Below are 24,837 nucleotides of genomic sequence, written 5' to 3' on the forward strand. Positions count from 1 at the left end.
CCGTGGTCTAAAGAAGATTAAAACCCGTGACTAAGAGAGAGAAACGTGGCCTCAAGAAGATTGTAACCCGTAACTTATAGAGAGAAACGTGGTTTGAAGTAGATTGTAACCCGTAAATAACAGAGAAAAATGTAATCTGAAGAAGATTGTAACCCGTAACTAAGAGAGAGAACCGTGGTCTAAAGAAGATTAAAACCCGTAACTAAGAGAGAGAAACGTGGCCTCAAGAAGATTGTAGCCCGTAACTTATAGAGAAAACGTGGTCTGAAGAAGATTGTAACCCGTAAATAAAAGAGAAACGTTGTCTGAAGAAGATTGTAACCCGTAAGTTAGAGAGAAACGTGGTCTGAAGACGATTGTATCCTGAAACTAAGAGAGACACGTGGTCTCAAGAAGATTGTAACACGTAACTAAGAGAGAAATGTGGTCTGAAGAATATTGTAACACATAACTAAGAGAAAGCGAAACGTGGTCTGAAGAAGATTGTAACCCGTAACTAATAGAAAGAAACGTGGTCTGAAGAAGATTTTAACCCGTAACTAAGAGAGAGATGTGTTTTGAAGAAGAATGTAACCCGTAACTAATTGAGAGAAACGTGGTCTGTAGAAGATTGTAACCTGTAACTAAGAGAGAGAGAAGTGGTCTGAAGAAGTTTGTAACCTGTAACTGATAGAGAGAAACGTGGTCTGACGAAGATTGTAACCCGTAACTAAGAGAGAGGAACGTGGTCTGAAGAAGATTAAAACCCGTAACTAAGAGAGAGAAACTTGGCCTGAAGAAAATTCTAACCCGTAACTTATAGAGAGAAACATGGTTTGAAGAAGATTATAATCCGTAAATAATAGAGAGACGTAGTCTGAAGAAGATTGTAACCAGTAAGTACGAGAGAAACATGGTCTGAAGAAGATTGTAACCCGTAAGTAAGAGAGAAACGTGGTCTGAAGAGGATTGCAGCCCGTAACTAAGAGAGAAACGTGGTCTGAAGAAGATTGTAACCCGTAACTAAGAGAAACGTGGTCTGAGGATGATTGTATCCCGTAACTAAGAGAGAGACGTGGTCTGCAGACGATTGTAACCCGTAACTAAGAGAGAGAGAAGTGGTCTGAAGAAGATTATAACCCGTTACTAAGAGAGAAACGTGGTCTGGAGAAGATTGTAGCCCGTAACTAAGAGAGAAACGTGTTCTGAAGAAGATTATAACCGTAACTAAGAGAAACGTGGTCTGAAGAAGATTGTAACCTGTAACTAAGAGAGAAACGTGGTCTGAAGAAGATTGTAACCCGTAACTAAGAGAAACGTGGTCTGAAGAAGATTGTAACTTGTAACTAAGAGAGAAACGTGGTCTGAAGAGGATTGCAGCCCGTAACTAAGAGAGAAACGTGGTCTGAAGAGGATTGCAGCCCGTAACTAAGAGAGAAACGTGGTCTGAAGAAGATTGTAACCCGTAACTAAGAGAAACGTGGTCTGAGGATGATTGTAACCCGTAAGTAAGAGAGAAACGTGGTCTGAATAAGATTGTAATCCGTAACTATTTTCAAGAAATTTCTGATCTTTTTTTTGACATAGAGTAAGGAAATATTCAACTTCCAGTTAGATCTATAATAAAGCCGTGAATGATTTCTAAATACAAATAACTTTCTTGTCTGAATCAATGTCTGAAACCAACCCTCCTCTTGCCCCTGTAAGCCACTGACCTGGTAGTTTAGAATATGCAGGAGGGATAGAGTGAGGGGTTTAGTAGTTGCCCGGGGCTAGCACGTACTGGGTGGTTGATATTACTATTTAATCCCGCTACGAGGCCCTTAGCGTCGAGACAAGGCCGTAGTCTTCTACACTTCGACTACCAGCGCTAGCCTAGCCTTGCAGAGTTTACATTCTTTGTGAGTTGTCATAACCCTAGCGGCCGATAATTGGTCTGGTAAAGGCGCATAATCAACAATGTGAAAGTGTTAGACTGGTTCGAGTGTTGTATCATGCCGCCTCTACTGGCTGCCTTCTCCCAGCTCCTTCATCGTTGACTTTCGAAACATGCACGTGGAAGTTGACATTTTCAAAACTATGATTTTTCCGCGCCTTTCTTTGGCCGATAGCGTGGTAAGTCCTGTATACCAGTGATGTATACACGTATTTCGTATAGTAGATTTCTTGTTTGTTTTCCTAGTGATTCTTAATAATTCTATGCCTTCAAAATCATCTACACGTTATATATACTATTGCTATAAAGTAATGGGCACATCCCGTGACTTTATAATAAGTCTGTGTCATTATACGAAGCAATGAGCTTACACTATTTAAAGAGTGCACGTGGTAACTTCGATAAAGCTGCTGGAGCACTGTGGGAACATCATTCCAAACGAACTGTCAGAAAGCTAACATCCAAGGGGCAAGCTCCGATCTCGTCTTTGGTATCAATTAAAATACAAGCCGTAACTGCAATTCTACATCCTGTGATAAGATTGTCACCTACTGCAGTGAATATAAACCGTAGTTTCTAATAAATGCTAAAGTGTTCGAAATAGTAAAATAAATTTGTCTATTGCATCTCCCGTAATGCGATACGTGATGCGTATAAACTTTAGGTTCATCCACTACTGATGTTTTGTAACAATTTTTGTTATTTTAAAGAAGAGTTATTGTATTTTTTCTTCTTAAAACTGATTTATTTTTATAACCCCTTCTGCTCTAGCTAGCTTAGTGGTAAGCTTAATTTTTTAGTGCTAAAATACAGGGATTAGATACCTTCGGTGGACACACTTAGTAACAAACAGTTTATAAACGTTGAAAAATGTTGTATATTAAATGTACTACTAAAATATGTTACTCAAAACACTGTGTTTTCAGAAACATGGTTATTTAAATATTGCATCTTGTGTACTTATAAATAACCCCGATGTTGTGTGTTGTATAGTTACATATAATCCAGATGTTGTGTGTTGTATGGTCACTGATAACCCAAATGTTGTATGTTATGTCATATAGTTATTGATAACTGAAATGTTGTGTAGTCACTTATAACCCAGATGTTTATGTTGTGTAGTTACTAATAACCAAAATGTTGCATGTTGTGTAATATAGTTACTGATAACTGAAATGTTGTATAGTTACTTATAACCCAGATGTTTATGTTGTGTAGTTACTTATAACTCAAATATTGTATGTTGTATAGTTACTGACAACCCAAATGTTGTATGTTGTGTAATATAGTTACTGATAACTGAAATGCTGTATAGTTATTTATAATCCAGATGTTTATATTGTACAGTTAATTATAACACAGATGTTTGTGTTCTAGTTACCGATACCCGAGATTCTGTATGTTGTGTAGTATAGTTACTGATAACTGAAATTTTGTTTAGTTACTTATAACCCAGATGTTTCTGTTGTGTAGGTATTGACAACCCAGATGTTGCATGTTGTGTAATATAGTTACTGGTAACTGAAATGTTTTATGGTTACTTATAACCCGGATGTTGCATGTTGTGTAATATAGTTACTGGTAACTGAAATGTTTTATGGTTACTTATAACCCGGATGTTGCATGTTGTGTAGTTACTTATAACCCAGATGCTTATGTTGTATTGTTACTGAGAACCCATATGATGCATGTTCTGTAGTTACTGAGAACCCAAGTGATACATGTTCTATAGTTACTAAGGGCCCAGATGAAGCATGTTCTGTAGTGTCTGATAATCAATTGCGCAAGATAGAACAAGTCATCATAATTCACTTATATCTCTCCAATAACAACGTTCTATCACGACAGGTTTTTAATTGTTTAATAAAATCGTAGCTAGGTAACTCTTTCATAATCCTAACTATGTAACTCTCACATAACCATAACTAGGTAACTCTCCCATAATCTTAACGATGTAACTCTCATATAATCATAACTACTTAAATCTCACGTAATAGTTACTAGATAACTGTGACATAATCGTAACTAGGTAACTCTCACGTAATTGTAACTAGGTAATTCTTACTTGAAAGATTATTCTGAAACCTGTTTTAATTTATTTGTTTCTTTTTTCTGATTCCAATAAAATCGGTTTTGAGAATATAATCTACTATATCAAGCAAGTTTTTATTTATGAACCATATATAAAGATTTGTAGGACTATGTTTTGTATTAAACGATAGGCGCTGTGATTAAGTGACTTTTACTTTGTTTCCAGGTGAATGCTAGATGTTAATTTGTAGTATTTTTTCTAGTTTGTGATAGCGGCGCTGTCGTTAGCACTGAGCTGGGAGATTCGAAACGATGTTCTTCGTGGTTATCCTTGCATTCGGAGACTGAACCAGCTGTACTGTCCAACACCAGGAAACAGTTATCCCAAGTAAGTAGAGCTCATTGTACGTCCTCGTAAATGGTAAATTTGACAAATACAGTGGAAGCAGGTCTTCCCTCAGTATCGTACTGTAGAATAAACATCGTCCCAAGACACCAGATTGTGCGGTTTTTAATGTTTATGAGCCTCTTAGTGAGATTAGTGGAGCTAACGGCTTAACTCGCTTAAGTGATAACAGCTGATTAACTGCTTAACCCACTCATTTTCTTGAATCATAACGTCGGGAATAACTGCTTGGTTCACTCATCTCCCCGAATGATAACAATGTAGTAAACTGGTTATCTCACTCATCTCCCTGAACGATAACAATGAAGTAAACTGGTTAACTCACTCGTCTTCTTGAATGATAACAATGTAGTAAACTGGTTAACTCACTCATCTCCCTGAACGATAACAATGAAGTAAACTGGTTAACTCACTCGTCTTCTTGAATGATAACAATGTAGTAAACTGGTTAACTCACTCGTCTTCTTGAATGATAACAATGTAGTAAACTGGTTAACTCACTCATCTCCCTGAACGATAACAATGAAGTAAACTGGTTAACTCACTCGTCTTCTTGAATGATAACAATGTAGTAAACTGGTTATCTCACTCATCTTCCTGAACGATAACAATGAAGTAAACTGGTTAACTCACTCGTCTTCTTGAATGATAACAATGTAGTAAACTGGTTAACTCACTCGTTTTCCTGAACGATAACAATGTAATAAACCAGTTAACTCACTCCTCTTCCTGAAAGATAAGAGTGTAGAAAACCGGTTAATTCACGGAATTACAACGTTAAAATCAGGGGATAGATTTCCCTCGGTGGGCTCAGCAGACAGCCCGATGTGACTTTGTTATAAGAAAGCACACTCATATAACACTGACTTATTATATAGGGATATAACAAAGGAAGGTATAAAGCACACGACAGTTTTCAATTAAAAATAAAATAAAAATGCGGTGTTAATATTTCCGGGTAAAAGAGATGATTTACAAAATATTTGATTGTTTTAGTTACACCATTAAAAATAGTTCTTGATGTCCTAGCTAAACGTCACCATGATAGTTTTTGTCGAATTAAATGAAAATTAAATAAATAAAACATACCAATTATCACCTAACAAGGTGGTCTTCGAGCAGAGACAAAATTGGTGTCTGGTTATGAGGAAACACTTTGAACAATTATCAGTAGCTAATTTTTATTTCTTACTGTTTACATCAGAAAATGAGAAAAAATTCTACCTAATATATTTTTATTGATGGCTAAAAGTAAACTATTAAAATATCCTTTTATACTGGCTATAAATGTGAGGTTATAAATAAAATAAATTAACAAAAATTGTACAGACGTTTTTTTTCATATATTATTCGAGTGAAAATAATATATAGTGTAACCTTCCAATTGCAATACTAAGTGTTTTTCATCAAGCTAAACCTGGTTAGTGTAGGCTTAACTGGACTTGTAAGCATAAAGGAAATTTCGTAGACGAAAAGTAATATGATATATTTGATTGGACCGGGCATGGCCAGGCTGTTAGGACGCTCGACTCCTAATCTAAGGGTCATAGGTTCAAATCCCTGCCACACCCAGCATGTTCGCCCTTTGAGCCGTGAGGACGCTATAATGTGACGGTCACTCCCAATATTCGTTGGTAAAAGAGTAGCCCAAGAGTTGGCGGTGGGTGGTGATGCCTAGCTGCTAAATTAGGGACGGCTAGCGCAGATAGCTCTCGCGTAGCTTTGCGCGAAATTCAAAAACAAACAAACCTTCTCTCATCAAATTGTGCCAGCAATGAAGTTGACGCGAAACAAACCATCAAATGTTGTTTGAAAAACTGTCTGTGCATTTATTTAATTAAAACTAAATTAACTCTAAAAGAATGTTTAAATGAAAGTCTAAACTAACGAAAAATGAGAATGAAAATCTTTAGAAGTGAAGTCAGTGGGAAAGTTTGTCATTTCTGAATCAAAGAAAACAAAAACATTAAAATAATAAAATATTACTTCATTATAAAAATAAGAGTTAAATATTTGATAGCACAAGCTAAACAAACTTTAATTATAGTAACTAATTCTTGTATGATTATTGGTTAAAAAAGACACCTGTGGTAAACTTATCTATATTTATATTAACCCTGGAACTACCAACTAGGTCCAAAATGACTCCTTTTAGAGAAACAAACAAAACGATCAAAATACTATTATAAATACAATAATATATTTATTTATAACTGTGTTAATTTCATCCTTTATTCAGTTACTGTAATGTACTAATTGAGTACTAGGTTCACTGGACGTAAATGGTAAAACGAATTACGTCTTTCTGGAAGTTTCAGGGTTGAATATACGACACTATTTATTCGGGAAATTAATTTTCAATTTCTTCTTCAGCCGAAGCTTATATTAATTGATATCGGTTTCATAAAATATTCTATTTGTTTGAAATCAACAATTTTATTTTAATAATTACATTATTATAATTTTTAACCATAAACCAGACTCCCAAGTTTCTGATTAAAATTAATCTTCTATGAAGGGATATAACTTAAAAATTGAAACGACTCTCCGAACTTCAATAGGACTAACGTAACCTACTTTTTGCTGTCCCTCTAGTGCTAATACTACACAGAAAAATGAAAGAGGCAGGACTAAACGAGAGCAGAAACATGAAAGGTGAGACTATTTATCCATCTGTGCATGGCAGCTCAGATTAAGTAGATGCAAGTTGATGGCTGTTATCGCTTTGCTTATCCTCTCTTTGCTAAACATATAACCAGAGGCTTATACATCGAAACTAAAACCAAATCTAAAACGATTTACTTAAAAATTCTGTCTTAATTGAAAGATGAATTAACCTGATTTACTTTCGATAGAAAAGCATTGAAGGTACTTCAGCCAATGAATCAAATAATTTTTTAATCTCATAAAATGTAAACATTTCGCTAAGTAAAACAAGTCCTTTTCCTTCAATACTGAAAGACTTGTCTACTAAACATTCTCCTGTTTTTCAGTGAAACTCAGGTACATAATTACACGTAAGTTGGAGCTGTTGATTTTTATAGACTCTTAGAGACAAAACTAAACACCCATTAAAAAAAAAAAAACAAGTTTAATAGTCGAATTATTTTACCCCTATCGGATGTGTGGAATACCAAAGAAACTGAGCTGTCTATTAAAGGCACAAGTGGCCCCTGTCTAGTATATTAGGTATCTCTCAACTATTTAACAGTGTTTGTGACAAGAAATATATCACAGATGTTATATTTGCCTCTGTCACAGCTGCATGAACAACTTGTTTTACACGTCATCGAGGACATGTTTATTATCGGAACATTTACACCAAAAATACAGTGGTGATATCTTGTTGAACTTGGTAATGTAGCCAGTATAAACTTAGGTCTTCCAGGATTTAAGTGCATAAGATGTGAATTGACATCTGAAGTCTTTAAACGAGCCCGACCACTGTCCATCTATCCTTCCCAAAATGTAGGTGTATTATTGTACCAACTTGATGCACAGTAAGTAACCCGTATAAATTAAACAATACAGGTCAAAATCTATATACGACACAACCTGCTTTGTAAATGGAACAGTCACGTCTCTTTGGTAACGTCACAGGAAGCAATCCAATCATTCTACTTCAGGTCCTTGGTTGAAAATATGACCTACATATGTACGTGTTTTGGCTATTAGACAAACTTTAACTACAAGATTTCATAAAGAACACAACAATTTAATTTATGTTACCTCTATACTATAATAAACAGTGACAACAAATAAATATCTGTGTTGTGTAATATTTATGGATGATATTTTTGTCTTGGAACACTGTGTAGCATGACACAGAGGACCTTCCCATTTGTTGTGTTTCAAATTCGATTTTAAAACCGAATTTTAAGTGGTATCATTCTATTCTAAAGGAATTGTTTGGTGTAAAAATGTGTCCTATTGCAACAGAAAGTTAACCCTAACGCTGATATATCTTCAACATTTATCCCTTGAATCATCTAACTTGTTCTTACACCTTCACTAACGAACCCCGCGATAGCTCAGCATTAAGTCTAAGAGCTTATAGCGTTAAAAAATCGAGTTTAAATACTCGCAGTGGCCACAGCACAAATAGCCCATTGTGTAGCTTTGCGCTTAACAAGCAAATTAGCTTATGCGCTTTCTTGTTACAATGTCTGACATAGAGAACTAATGAAAACAACTGAATAAAAAACATACATGGGTAACCCTAGCAGTAATTAATAGGATTAATATGAGTATCAACGGCGTTTTATATTTTTGTATGACTGATACAGTAGCAGCGGCTATATTTCTAAAAGATAATAGATATACAAGGAATTTGATGTATAAACATGTTTAAACATATAGTCATGTAAACATTTTTAGTGTTAGCATATAACAATGTATTCGTGAGCTTCTGAAACACATTACACACTTAAATAAAATCGAAAATATTTTTAAAATATTATTTCACACAGAAATACACACAGAAATAATCATTACTTTCGATAAGTTTCACTAGAAAAAAATACCTCCAAAATGATTTAAATAGACACGATAGAATTATTTATTTCTGAGTTCATACATGATATATATACATGATTCTTTCCGTAGTGAAAAAATCGAAAACTTTATTGACGAAAATAAATCCCTAATTAAAAGAATGTTTGGAGAATATGAAAAGTTTGCAGAAGACTCCCACAATCCCCCTTTTTCGACCTACGATGGACATAAAATCCCTACGCGATCCCATCGAGGTCCCAGATCTACCTACGGCGCGACCCCTAACAAGTAAGTTATTATTATATCAGTTTATTTACTTATAAAATTGTAGTTTGTCATAGCAATAGTTCATTGGTAGATATTCATAGGTCAGGCAAACAAATAAGAAAGAAATATTTATAATCTATTACGGTTTCGTAGAAATTAAATATATTTTTGCATGAATTGGAAAGAAATATATTTAGTTATTTAAATAAAATTTAAAATTAAATTAAATAAAGAATGAAATTTAAATATATTTATGCATTAATTGTAAGGAAATATGTTTAGTTATTTAAATAAAATTTAAAAATAAATTAAATAAAGAATAAAACAATGGATAAAGTGAAACAAATCTTGGCCTTGGATAAATGACATTAAAGTTTGTTACACATAAGTTGAGAAAATTATTTATCAGATTGAGAATGTACAGCAAAACGAAAAAATTATCATTAACAGAATTTGAGAAATTACAGAACTATTCGTCATGATTAGGGAGTCGAGGCTGATATGCCTACTTTCTAGCCTAATAACTTTGTACGTCATTGAACGTAAATTTTTTAGAAGCTCGTAGTCTAAATAATAGTAGAAAAAATAAGTAAATAAAGTATGGTTGTACGGGAAATTTTAAAGTATTATAAATTATACTAATCATAATTATATCTGAAATTGTGTATAAAGCTTATAATTGTTGCAGTATTCATAGTGTTCAGACTTCATTGAAAAAAAAATGACAAAATGTGTACATTTGCTAAAACAAATTATTTATTTATTTTTTCGTGGGAATACAGGGAAAGTGTTTTGATTGTGTTGTTCAGTGACACGAAACACATTCCATCACATTCAATTTACATATCTCAAAATTTTCGTAAATGTTACTGAAATAAACTGTAATTTTTTTGTGTTCAAAGTGGAAACATTTATTGGAAAACATAATAATGTTTTAAGATAACTCTACGTACAGTACAAGTGAAAGTTGTGTTTTTGTTGTGAGTAGAGTACCTTTAATTAAAAGTGTGTTCTGTGATAAAGAAATAATTGTTGTACATACCATAGGTATTTTTATAATTGTCTGAATCTTAAATACCCAAATTGTGAAATTCTTTATGTATTTTTGTTTTTGGCGCCATTCTAAAACATGAAGCAAGAATTTTGGTTACATACATAGAAACTTACATACACGCTACGTCTATTATACAAATATAAGTTTTAATTTTCCTCTCGAAATATTATCTCGAATTCTTATTACATGTGTATTGCCACTTTAACATATTTCAGATGTTTTATATATTTTTAACTTCTCTTTCTTCCAGTACATTATAATTATTTTATGACCTTTAAAGTAACCTGAAAAGTCACCAACGAATATTTTTTGTAGAGTTGACGCCTGCGAATCTACGGTAGAAATTGTGACCCCGTACTGGGCTTCAAATAGTGCTGGAAAAATTAGGGCTATTATTAACACGAAACATTTACAACAGGCTATACAACAAGAAGTATGTCAGTAAGTATTAACTACGTTAAACGAATATAATCTGCATGTAATGTTCCACTTTGGGAAACAGTGAAGAAGAATGGTTGAATAACTTCTAAATTGGAAAATCAGTTACTTAGATTTAATGACTTCTTCTTTAGGAAGGGAACGAGAAAGACGAATATTAGGATAGTATAATATATATATAAGTATAAGATTGGTTAGAATAATATATATATTTATGTATCTGTATAGAGATTGGTCGGAATAATATATATATTTATGTATCTGTATAAACATTGGTTGCTATAATATAATATGTAGAAAGAATGGTCAGCATAGTATATATATTTAATCATCTGTATAAAGACTGATGAGTATAATGTATAAATTTACTTAAATATTTGTATGAAGATTGATTAGTATAATATATGTATATAAGTACCTGTATAAAGATTGGTTAGTATAATATAAATATTTAAGTATTTGTATAAAGGCTGATTAGTATAATATATAATTATATTTACATATCTGTGTGAAGAATGGCTAGTATAATTCATACATATCAGTATCTCTATAAAGATTGGTTAGTATAATATAGATATATATATGTATCTGTATGAACATTGGTAAGTATAATATATATATTGAAGTATTTATATAAATATTGATCAGTGTAATATATATATTTAAGTATCTGTATAAAGACTGATCAGTATAATATATAATTACATTTGAATATTTGTTTGAATACTGGTTAGTATATTATATATATATATATAAGTATATGTAAAAAGATTGGTTTGTATAATATATATATTCAAGTATCTGCATAAAGACAGATTAGTGTAATTTTTAAATATATTTAAATATCCGTTTGAAGATTAGCTATTATGATAAATATATATAAAAGTATCTGTAAAAAGACTGGTTAGTATAATATATATATTTACGTAGCTGTATAAAGATTGGTTACAATAATATATATATTTATGTGTTTGTATAAAGATTGGTTAGAATAATATATATATTTATGTGTTTGTATAAAGATTGGTTACTATAATATATATATTTATGTGTTTGTATAAAGATTGGTTACTATAATATATATATTTATGTGTTTGTATAAAGATTGGTTACTATAATATATATATTTATGTGTTTGTATAAAGATTGGTTACTATAATATATATATTTATGTGTTTGTATAAAGATTGGTTACTATAATATATATATTTATGTGTTTGTATAAAGATTGGTTAGAATGATATATATATTTATGTGTTTGTATAAAGATTGGTTACTATAATATAATATGTATAAGAAATGGTCAGCATTATATATATATTTAATCATCTGTATAGAGACTGATTAGTATAATGTATAAATTTATTTAAATATCTGTTTGAAGATTGATTAGTATAATATATGTACAGTCATATGAAAAAGTTAGGACACCCTATGAAAGCCTGTGTATTTTCTAACATTTTTGGATATATAGATATTTAATCTCAATTTCGACAATACTGAGAGATTATAGGAATATAACTAAACAATTAAAACTGAAGAAAAGACTTTTTAAGATCTTCTGTAAATGTAATTATACAAAAATGCATATTCTAACTGAGGAAAAGTTAGGACACCCTATCCTCTAATAACTAGTGTTACACCCTTTGGCTGAAATAACTGCAGTGAGACGCTTCTTGAAGCCATCTACCAGTCTCTGACATCGGTCTGAAGAAAACTTGCCCCACTCCTCAATACAGAATTCTTTCAGCTGTGAGATGTTTGAGGGGTTTCTTGCATGTACAACCTGTTTCAAGTCACCCCACATCATCTCAATGAGATTAAGATCTGGGCTTTGGCTCGGCCATTCCAGGACTCTCCATTTCTTAGCTTTCAGCCAGTCTTTGGTGGATTTACTGCTATGTTTTGGGTCATTGTCGTGTTGCAGGGTCCAGTTCCGCTACAACTTCAATTTTTGTACAGATGGTCTCACATGATCCTCAAGCATCCTCTGATACACAGTAGAACTCATGGTGGATTCTATGATTGTGAGCAGTCCAGGTCCTGCTGCAGCAAAGCAGCCCCGAACCATGACACTTCCACCTCCATGCTTCACAGTTGGTATGAGGTTCTTTTCCTGGGATGCTGTATTTGGTTTATGCCAAACATGTCCTCTGTTTTGGTGTCCAAATAATTCAATTTTGGACTCATTTGTCCAAAGAACATTATTCCAGAGGTCCTGGTCTTTGTCTACATTCTATCTGGCAATCTTCAGTCTGGTTTTGATGTTTCTCTTAGAGAGCAAAGGTTTCCTCCTTACACACCTTCCATGCAAGTTAAACTTGTGCAGCCACTTTCTGATTGTAGAGGCATGAACTTTTACATCAACAGTAGCCAGAGCCTGCTGTAGGTCCCGTGATGACATGTTAGGGTGTTTGGAGATCTCTTTTAGCATCTTATGGTCTACTCTCGGGGTAAACTTGCTTGGACGACCAGACCTAGGCATGTTGGCAGTTGTTTTGAAAGCCCTCCACTTGTTGACTATTTTTCAGACAGTGGAATGGCTGATTTCAAAAACTTTTGGAATCTTTTTAAATCTCTTACCAGACTCATAAGCTGCTACAATTTTCTTTCTGAAGGCCTCAGACAGCTCTTTTGTTCTCACCATGGTGCTCACTGTCACTTCAACAGTCAGGAGCACATCAAACTAAATGTTTGAGGTTAAAATAGGACACGTCTCATTCAGAATGCTGAGTAACGATCTTCTAATGATGTGCACCTATTGTGATGCACCTGTGTGTGAGTTGAGCCATTTTAAGTGGGAATAAATGTGGGGGTGTTCTAACTCTTTCCTCAGTTAGAATATGCATTTTTGTATAATTATATTTACAGATCTTGAAAAGTCTTTTCATCAGTTTTAATTATTTAGTTATATTCCTATAATCTCTCAGTATTTTTAAAATTGAGATTAAATATCTATATATCCAAAAATGTTACAAAAATACACAGGCTTTCACAGGGTGTCCTAACTTTTTCACATGACTGTATTTAGGTATTTGTATAAACATTGATTAGCATAATATATAAATATACTTAAGTATGTGTTTGAAGAATTTTTAGTATAATATATATAAGTATATGCATAAATAATGGTTAGAAAATATGTGTATTTAAGAATCACTTTGAAGATTGGTTAGTGTAATATATATAGAAAGATTTGTATAAAGATTGGTAGGTATAATATATACATTTAAGCATCTGTATAAAGACTGATTAGTATAATATGTAAATATGTTTCAATATCTGTTTGACCATCATTGGTTAGTATGATATATATATATATCTAAGTATCTGTCTAAACACTTATTAGTATAATATATAAATACATTTAAATATGTGTTTGTAAATTGGTTATTATAATATATATAAGAATCTGTATAAAGATTGGTCAGTATAATATATATAATTAAGTATCTCTATAAAGACTGATTAGTATAATATATATTTTGTTACCTGTTTGGCCCGGCATGGCCAAGCGTGTTAAGGCGTGCGACTCGTAATCTGAGGGTCGCTGGTTAGCATCCCCGTCGCGCCAAACATGCTCGCCCTTTCAGCCATGGGGGTGTTATAATGTGATGGTCAATCCCACTATTCGTTGGTAAAAGAGTAGCTCAAAAGTTGGCAGTGGGTGGTGATGACTAGCTGCCTTCCCTCTAGTCTTACACTGCTAAATTAGGGACGGCGAGCACAGATAGCCCTCGAGTAGCTTTGTGCGAAATTCAAAACACACACGTTTTCTGTTTGAAAATTGGTCAATATGATATATATATATATATAAGTATCTTTATAAAGACTGATTAATATATAAAGATATTTAAATATCTGTTTGAAGATTGGGTAGTATAATATATATAAGTATCTGCATAAAGTTGGGTTATTATAATATGTATACTTAAGTATCTGTATAAAGATTGGTTAGTATATTACATATATTTAAGTATTTGTATAAAGGGTGATGAGTATAATATATAAATTTATTTAAATATCTGTATGAAGACTGGTTAATATAATATATATATATAAGTATCGTTATAAATACTGATTATTATAATATATAAATATATTTAAATACCTGTGTAAAGATTGGTTTGTATAATATATATGTACATTTAAATATATGTTTGAAGATTGGTTTGTATAATATATATGTATATTTAAATATCTGTTTGAAGATTGGTTTGTATGATATATATGTACATTTAAATATCTGTTTGAAGATTGGTTTGTATAATATATATATTTAAGTATCTATTTGAAGATTGGTTAGTATAATATATATATATATATATGTTAGAGTTTACATAGACTGATTAGTATAATATATAAATATATTTAAATATCTCTTTGAAGATTGGTAATTATAACATATACATGTTCAACTATATCTATAGAGAGTGATTAGTATAATATATAAATATATTTATATACCTGTAAAAGGATTGGTTAGTTTAATATATATATTCAAGTATCTATATAAGGATTGGTTAGTATAATACGTATTTAAATATTTGTATAAAGACTGATTAGTATATTACATAAATATACATAAACATATGTCTGAAGATTCGTTAGTATAACTAATATACTTAAGCATTTGTATAAAGAATGGTTAGTGAAACATATATATTTAAGAATCTGTTTACAGTTGATTAGTGTGATATATATATGAGTATTTGCATAAAGATTAGTAAGTATGATATATATATTTAAGTATCTGTACAAAGACGGATAAGCAAAATATATAAATATATTTGAATATATGCTTGAAGATTGGTTAGTATAATAGATTTATATATAAGTACCTGTATAAAGTTTGGTTAGTATAACATTTATATTTAAGTATCTGTAAAAAGATTGTTTAGTATAATATATATATTTAAATATATGTATAAAGTTGGGTAGTATAATAAATATTTTGTATCTGTATAAAAACTTATTAGTATAATATATAAATATATTTAAATATCTATTTTGAAGAGTGGTCAGTATAATATATATACTTAAATATCTCTATAAAGACTGATTAGTATAATATATACATTTATTTATATATGTGTTTGAAGGGTAGTTAGTATAATATATACATTTATTTATATATGTGTTTGAAGGGTAGTTAGTATAATATATATATGTAAGTATCTGTATAAAGATTTGTTAGTATAATATAGATATATATAAGTGTTTAAAGATTGATTAGTATGATATATATATTTAAATATCTGTATAAAGACAGATTAGTATGATATATAAATATATTTAAATATCTGTATAAAGACAGATTAGTATGATATATAAATATATTTAAATATCTGTTTGAAGATTGTTAGTGTAATATATATATATAAATCTGTATAAAGGTTGGTTATTATAATATTTATATATATATAAGTATCTGTATAATGATTGGTTAGTATGATATATTAAGATGTTTAAATATCTCTTGAATAGTCACACTCAACTTATTATAAAAAGTGGTTTATCGTTTAGTAGATGGTTGATAGTCACATTCTACTTCTATAAAGTAGTTTATCATCTTGTAGATGGTTGATAGTAACACTCAACATATAATATAGAGTAGTTTATCGTTTAGTAGATGATAGATAGTCACACTCTATTTATAATACAAAGTAATTTATCGTTTAGAAGGTTTTTGGTAGTCACACTCATCTAACTATATAAAGTAGTTTATTGTTAAGTAGATGGTTGATAGGTACAGTCTACTTATTATATAAACTAGTTTAACGTTTAGTAGATGGTTGATAGGTACAGTCTACTTATTATATAAACTAGTTTAACGTTTAGTAGATGGTTGATAGGTACAGTCTACATATTATATAAACTAGTTTAACGTTTAGTAGATGGTTGCTAGGTACAGTCTACTTATTATATAAACTAGTTTAACGTTTAGTAGATGGTTGATAGTATCACTCTATCTAATACGTAAAGTAGTTTATCGTTTAGTAGATGATTTAGAATCACACTCATTTTATTATATAAAGTAGTTTTTTGTTTAGTAAATGGTTGATAATCACCCTGTACGTACTGTACAAAGAGTTTATCGTTTAATGGATGGTAAATAGTAACACACTACTTATTATATAAAGTGGGCTATAGTCACACTCTACTTATTATATATAGAGTTTATCGTTTAATGGATGGTAAATAGTAACACACTACTAATTATATAAAGTGGGCTATAGTCACACTCTACTTATTATATATAGAGTTTATCGTTTAATGGATGGTAAATAGTAACACACTACTAATTATATAAAGTGGGCTATAGTCACACTCTACTTATTATATATAGAGTTTATCGTTTAATGGATGGTAAATAGTAACACACTACTTATTATATAAAGTGGGCTATAGTCACACTCTACTTATTATATATAGAGTTTATCGTTTAATGGATGGTAAATAGTAACACACTACTAATTATATAAAGTGGGCTATAGTCACACTCTACTTATTATATATAGAGTTTATCGTTTAATGGATGGTAAATAGTAACACACTACTAATTATATAAAGTGGGCTATAGTCACACTCTACTTATTATATATAGAGTTTATCGTTTAATGGATGGTAAATAGTAACACACTACTTATTATATAAAGTAGCTTTCCTTTAGTAGATGGATGATAGTCACACTCATCATTATGTATAAAGTAGTTTATCGTTTAGTAGATGGTTGATAGTCACTGTACTTATTATATAAAGTAGTTTATCGTTTAGTAGATGGTTGATAGTCACTGTACTTATTATATAAAGTAGTTTATCGTTTAGTAGATAGTATATAGTCACACTCAATTTTTTATATAAAGTAGTTTATCGTTTAGTAGATGTTGATAGTCACTGTACTTATTATATAAAGTAGTTTATCGTTTAGTAGATGGTTGATAGTCACTGTACTTATTATATAAAGTAGTTTATCGTTTAGTAGATGGTTGATAGTAACGCACTACTTATTATGTAACGTAGTTTATTGTTTAGTATATTGTTTATTGTTACACTCAACACATCAGATAAAGCAGTTTATCCTTCAGTAGATTTTTTGATAGTCACACTGTACTTATTATATAAAGTAGTTTATCGTTTAGCAGATAGATAATAGTCAAACTCAACATATTACATAAAATATTTTATCGTTTAGTAGATATTGATAGTCACTGTACTTATTATACAAAGTAGTTTATCGTTTAGTAGATGGTTTATTGTCATACTCATCTGATTGTATGAAGAAGTTTATCGTTTAGTAGATGTTTGATAGTCACATTCAACATATTATATAAATTACGTTATCGTTTAGTAGATGATTGATAGTCACAGTGTAGTTGTTATATAAAGTTGTTTATTGTTAAGTAGATGGTTGATAGTCACTCTTAACATATTATATAAAGTACTTTGTCGTGTAGTTTTTAACTACTTAAAGTTCTGCACTTTTGTTTCAGGTCGCAACATACTAAACGATGTAACAGAGATTGTTCGTGTGAACAGAAGTACAAGTGGCATCGACTTCTATCCTATGACCCTAATGATGATTGTCGGGGGATATTTATGGACTGGTTCCTTTTTCCTTCTTGTTGTGTTTGCAGGTGTATAATCTTTGTCACCAAATGACCCACTCTGAAAAGGTGATAATAGAAGAACTATTTTATTTTAAAACAAAAGAAACTTGATAATAAGCTAAAAAAAACTGAAAACGGTTATATTTGTAGAAAGTGTTAATTTTGAACAGTTGTTTGAAATGTTTTCTTAGGAATGTCTGTGGCGATACTTCGGAGTGTAATCAGTAACTAACGATGTTATAAAATACATCTTCCAACTTCAAAGAGACAACTGTGTACGAAAGCAGAAGTTTCGTATGAATTTTTTAATCTATTTGTCACGTTCGACATCTGGTATTGTTTGGAAGAACTAAGAAACATAAGTCTGCACCAGGAAAGAGAAGCTGAAAAGGTGCGAGACAAACAGATCTGGCACCACCTCTCCTGAGAGATGTAAGAACAGTGTAAATGTATTTGTATACATTGTTTTAAAACCTATTATAAGGTGTTTTTACTTAAATAAGCCGGTTTCAGTTTCTATTGAAGGTCCACTTAGATCCTGCCCGTAGATAAAGAATATCATTACATGCATTATTGTTGCAAGTGTTTGTTTATATAGTTTAGAGCTTGTCTGATGTAACAAAATGCTTTAGTTTAAATCTTTTGTAATAAAACACGCAGAATGTGGATCAAAAATCCATTATCCTTTTTTTGGTTTACACTATTTAAAACTCCAGAGAATCCATTATGTAACACTTCATAGAACGCGATAAACAATAAATTACTTTTACAATTTTTTAAAATAAAATATCAGAGAGATTTTGACAGTAAAGATAGAAAATAAAACGAACTTTACTACCTAAATGATAGTAAAACGTTATTAATAAAATTAATAAATAATAATCATTATTTTTCCATTGCGACTTCGTTATGGATAGTATAATTAGAACTATTTTATTTTTATTTTTTTAATTTTGCGCAAAGCTACACGAGGGCTATCTGCACTATCCGTCCCTAATTTAGCAGTGTAAGACTAGAAGGAAGGCAGCTAGTCATTATTACGCACCGCCAACTCTTGGGCTTTTATTTTACCAACGAATAGTGGGATTGACCGTCACATTATAACGCCCCACGGCTGAAGGAGTGATCATATTTGGTGGTACAGGGATTTGAACCTGCGCCCCTTAGACTGGGAGTCGAGCGCCTTTACCACCTTGCCATGCAGGACTGACTATTTTCATATCGAGCATTACATGTGCTATTAACCCTAACGAAGCCGCAATGTTGATTGCAATGAAAGTTTATAATTATTACATAGAGATAATGAGTCGTTTTTTCCTTACCTCATGCCAACTTTAGTTTTAATTTCAGTACTATGTTTCTTATAATCGGATAACAGTATAAAAACATCTTTAGTAGTGTCTTGCAATTTCACAAGGTTTTGTTTTACTGGCTAAGAGTCTTCATCATGACAGCGCCATAAGATTAGAATATCTGATGATAATATTTTTATTCGAAAGAAGGAAAACAAACAACAAAGCTCGCGACATGTTTACGTTATAACAAACAACAAAACTTGTGACACGTCTATGCGTGAGAAATGCATTGTTGTGAACCTCATAACAATAGTGGCATAAAAAATATTAATAAAGTGCAAGAATATATTTAGAAGGTAAAAAACGGAATACAAATGTTAAAGAATTGACGGAATTCTACAGTTTGAAACACATTAGAAAAAGTAACCCATTACTAATAAAGTAACTGTAAATTATGGTCGTTATATTAGTTTACTTGTGGCCTCTTTCGATCAACATTCATTGTTTTGTTGACACTGCTTATACACAACTAGGAACACTTTTCATACGTTCCTCCTAATAACAATAAGAATGAATTGTTTGATTAGTTCGGTAACCGCGCAGTTAACGATATTTTGGGCCACTAACCTAATAATATACCACGACGTTTGGCAGTTTTAATATACTTAGATTATTCTAAAAACATATATAAAGCTAACAACGAAGAACAATCATTACAATGAGAGTACAATAATTATAAATTTAGGTAATAAAATTAGATATATTGAACAGTTCAACAAATAACGTTCACCAAGATAACTGTAACGAGATAATAATAGTATATTTTTCATCTCCAAAACACACAATTACTGGCACTTAGCAATCAAAAAATACTTGTAAAGATAAGTCATGACTTTTGGTATCCTCTCCGCTAGAGCTGCAACCTCTTCTCCGTACTGACTGGACACTTAATTGTTTGTTTGTTTTTTGAATTTCGCACAAAGCTACTCGAGGGCTATCTGTGCTAGCCGTCCCTAATTTAGTAGTGTAAGACTAGAGGGAAGACAGCTAGTCATCACCACCCACTGCCAACTCTTGGACTACTCTTTTACCAACGAATAGTAGAATTGACCGTCACATTATAACGCCCCCACGGCTGGGAGAACGAGCATGTTTGGCGCGACGGAGATGCGAACCCGCGACCCTCAGATTACGAGTCGCACGCCTTAACGCGCTTTGCCATGCCAGGCCCCTGGACACTTAAATAACACAGCTTCTTGTGACTTAAGAAACGAATCATAAGTTGCTCTAAACAGTGAATGTTGTACAATCAACATTTAATAACATAAGTTAAGAACAGTACTACTATACACTAAGAGACACGTGATGTTAGTGACTAAAGAGCCATACAAGGTTATCAATAGTACTACAATACACTGATAGACATGTGATATCAGTGACTAAACAAATGTACAAGGGTATCAATAGTACTACCATACTCTGACAGACATGTGATGTTAGTGACTAAACAACTATAGGAGGTCATCAACAGAATTGTCATACACTAACACGCACGTGGATAAGTATTAAAACAAAGGTGCACACTCTCAGTATTCACTTAGTATGCATCCAAAATTTTAGGTTTTTAGGCTGTTTCCGTTTGAAAGTGTGGTGGTCACATTTTCTTTTATATGTGTTTTTCTTCAGGTATTATGGTTTAGGAATAAGATTTTTCCCCTGCATTGCCTCATTACCTCCCTTAATAATGTATACAAAGTTGCAGATTTCCTGGAGTTATGTGGTCTGTCACAAACACAGTCCCATAGACAAACCTTTATTAATATTATATATATTTATTTATTTATACCTCTGTATTGGTGTACACATATATAATATCATGTATGCGGTGGTGAAAGAACTGTTAACTTTAATATCTCCTATACACCTGGAGTATAAGAATCACTGATTTTAGATTTTCCTATTACCCTTGTAATATAAAGTTTATTGATTTTAGTACGTCTTACTGCCTTTTTAATATCTCTTACGCCCCGAGTCTCTAGACATCAAGAGATTGTGCATAAATTACTCGAATTACTCGTTACAGAATTGTCATTGCTCAGACAAACGATAAATTTAAGTTAGTTCAGATTAAATTAGGTAAAATAATAATAATAATATAATAAAATGTTTCATAATGAATGCACACGAGCATCACCTGGGCAATGTAATTTGATAACGTAACTTAAGCAGCTCGTAAGACGGGCGAATTACAACTTTTAATAATGTAGACTGCAGTTAAACACGGCTCAAAAGGCAATCATAAGGGAAATAAAACAAAAAAAGTTAATTATAAATACATGTATACTGTTATGAGCTTAAAGCTACTTAGGACGAACGAATGTTGTTTCATTTTACAATGTGAAGTCATTCGAGAAAGAAAAAGTAATTTATGTTTATTTCAATTTTTTGTAGTTACGAGGTCGGTCAAAAATAGATCCCGTTTTGAGTTAAGGTGAATAAAATAACTGATAATATATAAAGTATTATTAAAAATAAACATTTGAAATGTATTTAAGAGGTTTAAGGAATTATACAAAGGAAATATGAGATTCTTGAGACGAGGAAAAGTATTTTTAATCTTAACACGAAAATTATTTTACACAAGGAATACTCAAAATAAATACCCAGTATATTCATGGACAAATCTTTATTTAATTTAATTTAATTAAAATTTCCTTATCATAAAATATGATATTTTGTATATAAAGATTTATACCTTATAACTGAAAGACTGCCAAATTTTGTGAAGATAACAACACTATATTGAGAGTTAGAAGTATTAAATTAAGACCCATTGATTTTAGTATCTCATATCAACCTTGCAACATAAGACTCATAGATTTTCGTATTTTCTAGTACCCTTGCAACATATTGATTTTAACATCTTCTATTGACCTAACAATATAACACCCATCGATTTTAGTATCTGCTATTACCCTTATAATATAATACTTTGTGTTTTAGACTCGTGATATATTAACTGTCTATCTTAGCGCCACCTATTGTCATTATTCAGTAACGATAATTTTCTGTTGCTTCTTTACAAAGCAACTTCTGTGTCGAGGTGACCTGCGATACTTAGATATTTTGTTGGGATACCGTGTTTCAGCGGTTACGTTCTCAGGCAAACGTAAAAGAAACGTGATCTGTACAACAAAACCTTCATACACTTACCAGTGTTTTTTGTTGTTGTTTCCAGAAGACAAATGAATCGATCTGTTCTGACACTGAACAAGAACGATAAGCAATTTACTTCTATCACTAGTCGTCTACATATATAAAAAGGAAACATTCAGCAGGTAGGAAGTAGAGAACAAATACCTGCTTGAATAGCTCGTTCACCAACGTTGTTGCTCCATTGTTAAGGTTTTGTTGTTTGATTTCTACTGCTATATTGCGAAAATTACTAAACGTAATCTAAACTGCTGCTTTCGAGTTCCGTGTAAATCGCTATACTAGTTTGCACAAACACACAAACATTGATGTAAGGGACTAGTTTCCCCTTCGCAACGGAAACAACGAACTATATACATAACGTGACTTTTTAAATTAAACAACAGCTTGCCAAGAGAGTGCGCTTCCCTTGTCGGAACAGTAAGATGTATAATTCTAAATGTTGTAAAATCAAACTGAACAGCAAGAAAGTGCTATTAATAACAAGGTATTTTTACATTTTTATTCTATAACTAAACATAATCTAGTTTTAACAAAACTTAAACACTATTGTAGGTTTGCTGTAAGTTAGGTTTGTAGAAAAGAGGCTTTATAATATAACACCTTACTCACCGGTAGCATCACAATATAAAACTGATAATATAACGCCTTACTCACCAGTAGCTTTATAATATAAAACCAATACTATAAAACCTTACTAACCTATAGTTTTATAATGGAAAACTAATAGCATAACACCTTACTCACCCGTAACTTTACAACACAAAACTGATAATATAACACGTCACTCACCAATAGCTTTATAATTTAAAACTGATAGTAAAACACGTTACTCACGCGTATCTTTATAATATAAAAGTGATAGTATAAAATCTTAATCGCTTGTAGCTTTGTAATGTTAAACTAAAACTATAACACCTTACTCACCCGTAGCTTTATAATATAAAACTGATAATATAACACATTACTCAATTATAGCTTTATAATATAAAACCGATACTATAAAATCTTACTCACCATTAGCTTAATAATATAACTCTGCTAGTATAACATCTTATTCATCAGTAAATTTATAATATAAAACGGAGAGTATCAAATCTTACTCATAAAAAGCTTTATAATATAAAACTGATAGCATAACATCTTACTAGGCTGTAACTTTATGATATAAAACTAGTAGTATAGCTTCTTACTCACCTGTAACTTGATAATATAAAACTGATAGCATAACATCTTACTAGGCTGTAACTTTATGATATAAAACTAGTAGTATAGCTTCTTACTCAACTGTAACTTGATAATATAAAACTGATAGTATAACATCTTACTCACCAGCAGCTTCATAATATAAAACGGATAGTATAACATCTTACTCATACGTAGCTTTATAATATAAAACTGACAGTATAAGAACATACACAACTGTAACTTTATAATATAAGACTGGTAGTATAACATCTTACTCGCCAGTAGCTTCATAATATAAAAGTGATAGTATAGCGTCTCTCTCACCCGCAGCATTATAATATAAAACTGATAGTAATATAACATACACAACTGTAACTTTATAATATAAGGCTGATAGTATAACATCTTGCTCACCAGTAGCTTTTTAATATAAAACAGATAGTATAACATCAAACTCACCTGAAACTTTGTAATATAAAACTGATAGTAATATAACATACACAACTGTAACTTTGTAACATTGTTTGTTTGTTTGTCTTGGAATTTCGCACAAAGCTACTCGACGACTATCTGTGCTAGCCGTCCCTAATTTAGCAGTGTAAGACTAGAGGGAAGGCAACTAGATCATCACCACCAACCGCCAACTCTTGGGCTACACTTTTACCAACGAATAGTGGGATTGACCGTCACATTATAACGTCCCCACGGCTAGGAGGGCGAGCATGTTTGGCGCGACGCGGGCGCGAACTCGCGACCCTCGGATTACGCGTCTCACGCCTTACGCGCTTGGCCATGCCAGGCCCCTTTATAATATAAGGCTGATAGTATAACATCTTACTAACCAGTAGCTTTTTAATATAAAACAGATAGTATAACATCTAACTCACCTGAAACTTTGTAATATAAAACTGATAGTAATATAACAT

At 31.6% G+C, this 24,837-nt stretch overlaps 2 protein-coding genes across 3 annotated transcripts in view; both read left to right on the forward strand.

Annotated features, from left to right (window-relative positions):
- The first annotated feature begins 1,803 nt into the window (after nucleotides 1–1,803).
- LOC143252446 (protein spaetzle 3-like) lies at nucleotides 1,804–18,883 on the forward strand. 2 transcript variants are annotated; one of them, XM_076504558.1, is made up of 6 exons: nucleotides 1,804–2,094; nucleotides 4,210–4,334; nucleotides 6,948–7,007; nucleotides 8,958–9,134; nucleotides 10,483–10,608; nucleotides 18,099–18,883. In XM_076504558.1, the coding sequence occupies exons 1-6, from the start codon at nucleotides 2,029–2,031 to the stop codon at nucleotides 18,265–18,267; spliced, it is 723 nt and encodes a 240-aa protein (XP_076360673.1). In that variant the 5' UTR covers nucleotides 1,804–2,028; the 3' UTR covers nucleotides 18,268–18,883. The 2 variants fall into 2 exon arrangements, with proteins under 2 accessions (XP_076360673.1, XP_076360674.1); XM_076504559.1 differs by lacking the exon at nucleotides 6,948–7,007.
- The window catches only part of LOC143252445 (calcitonin gene-related peptide type 1 receptor-like), a 49,812-nt gene continuing 43,488 nt past the window's right edge, over nucleotides 18,514–24,837 (forward strand). The window contains exon 1 of the mRNA XM_076504554.1: nucleotides 18,514–18,647. The gene's annotated coding sequence lies outside the window, so the exon portion shown is untranslated. The remainder of the gene's footprint in view (nucleotides 18,648–24,837) is intronic.

The sequence above is a fragment of the Tachypleus tridentatus genome, chromosome 6 (genome assembly GCF_004210375.1).
Source record: "Tachypleus tridentatus isolate NWPU-2018 chromosome 6, ASM421037v1, whole genome shotgun sequence".
NCBI lineage: Eukaryota > Metazoa > Arthropoda > Merostomata > Xiphosura > Limulidae > Tachypleus > Tachypleus tridentatus.

Excerpts from the sequence above, each read along its gene's own strand:
- LOC143252446 (XM_076504558.1), top strand. The coding sequence starts at position 2,029 with ATGCACGTGGAAGTTGACATTTTCAAAACTATGATTTTTCCGCGCCTT. Across the intron at positions 7,008-8,957 it reads CGAGAGCAGAAACATGAAAG|TGAAAAAATCGAAAACTTTA; the intron begins GTGAGACTATTT and ends TTCTTTCCGTAG. Across the intron at positions 9,135-10,482 it reads TACGGCGCGACCCCTAACAA|AGTTGACGCCTGCGAATCTA; the intron begins GTAAGTTATTAT and ends TATTTTTTGTAG.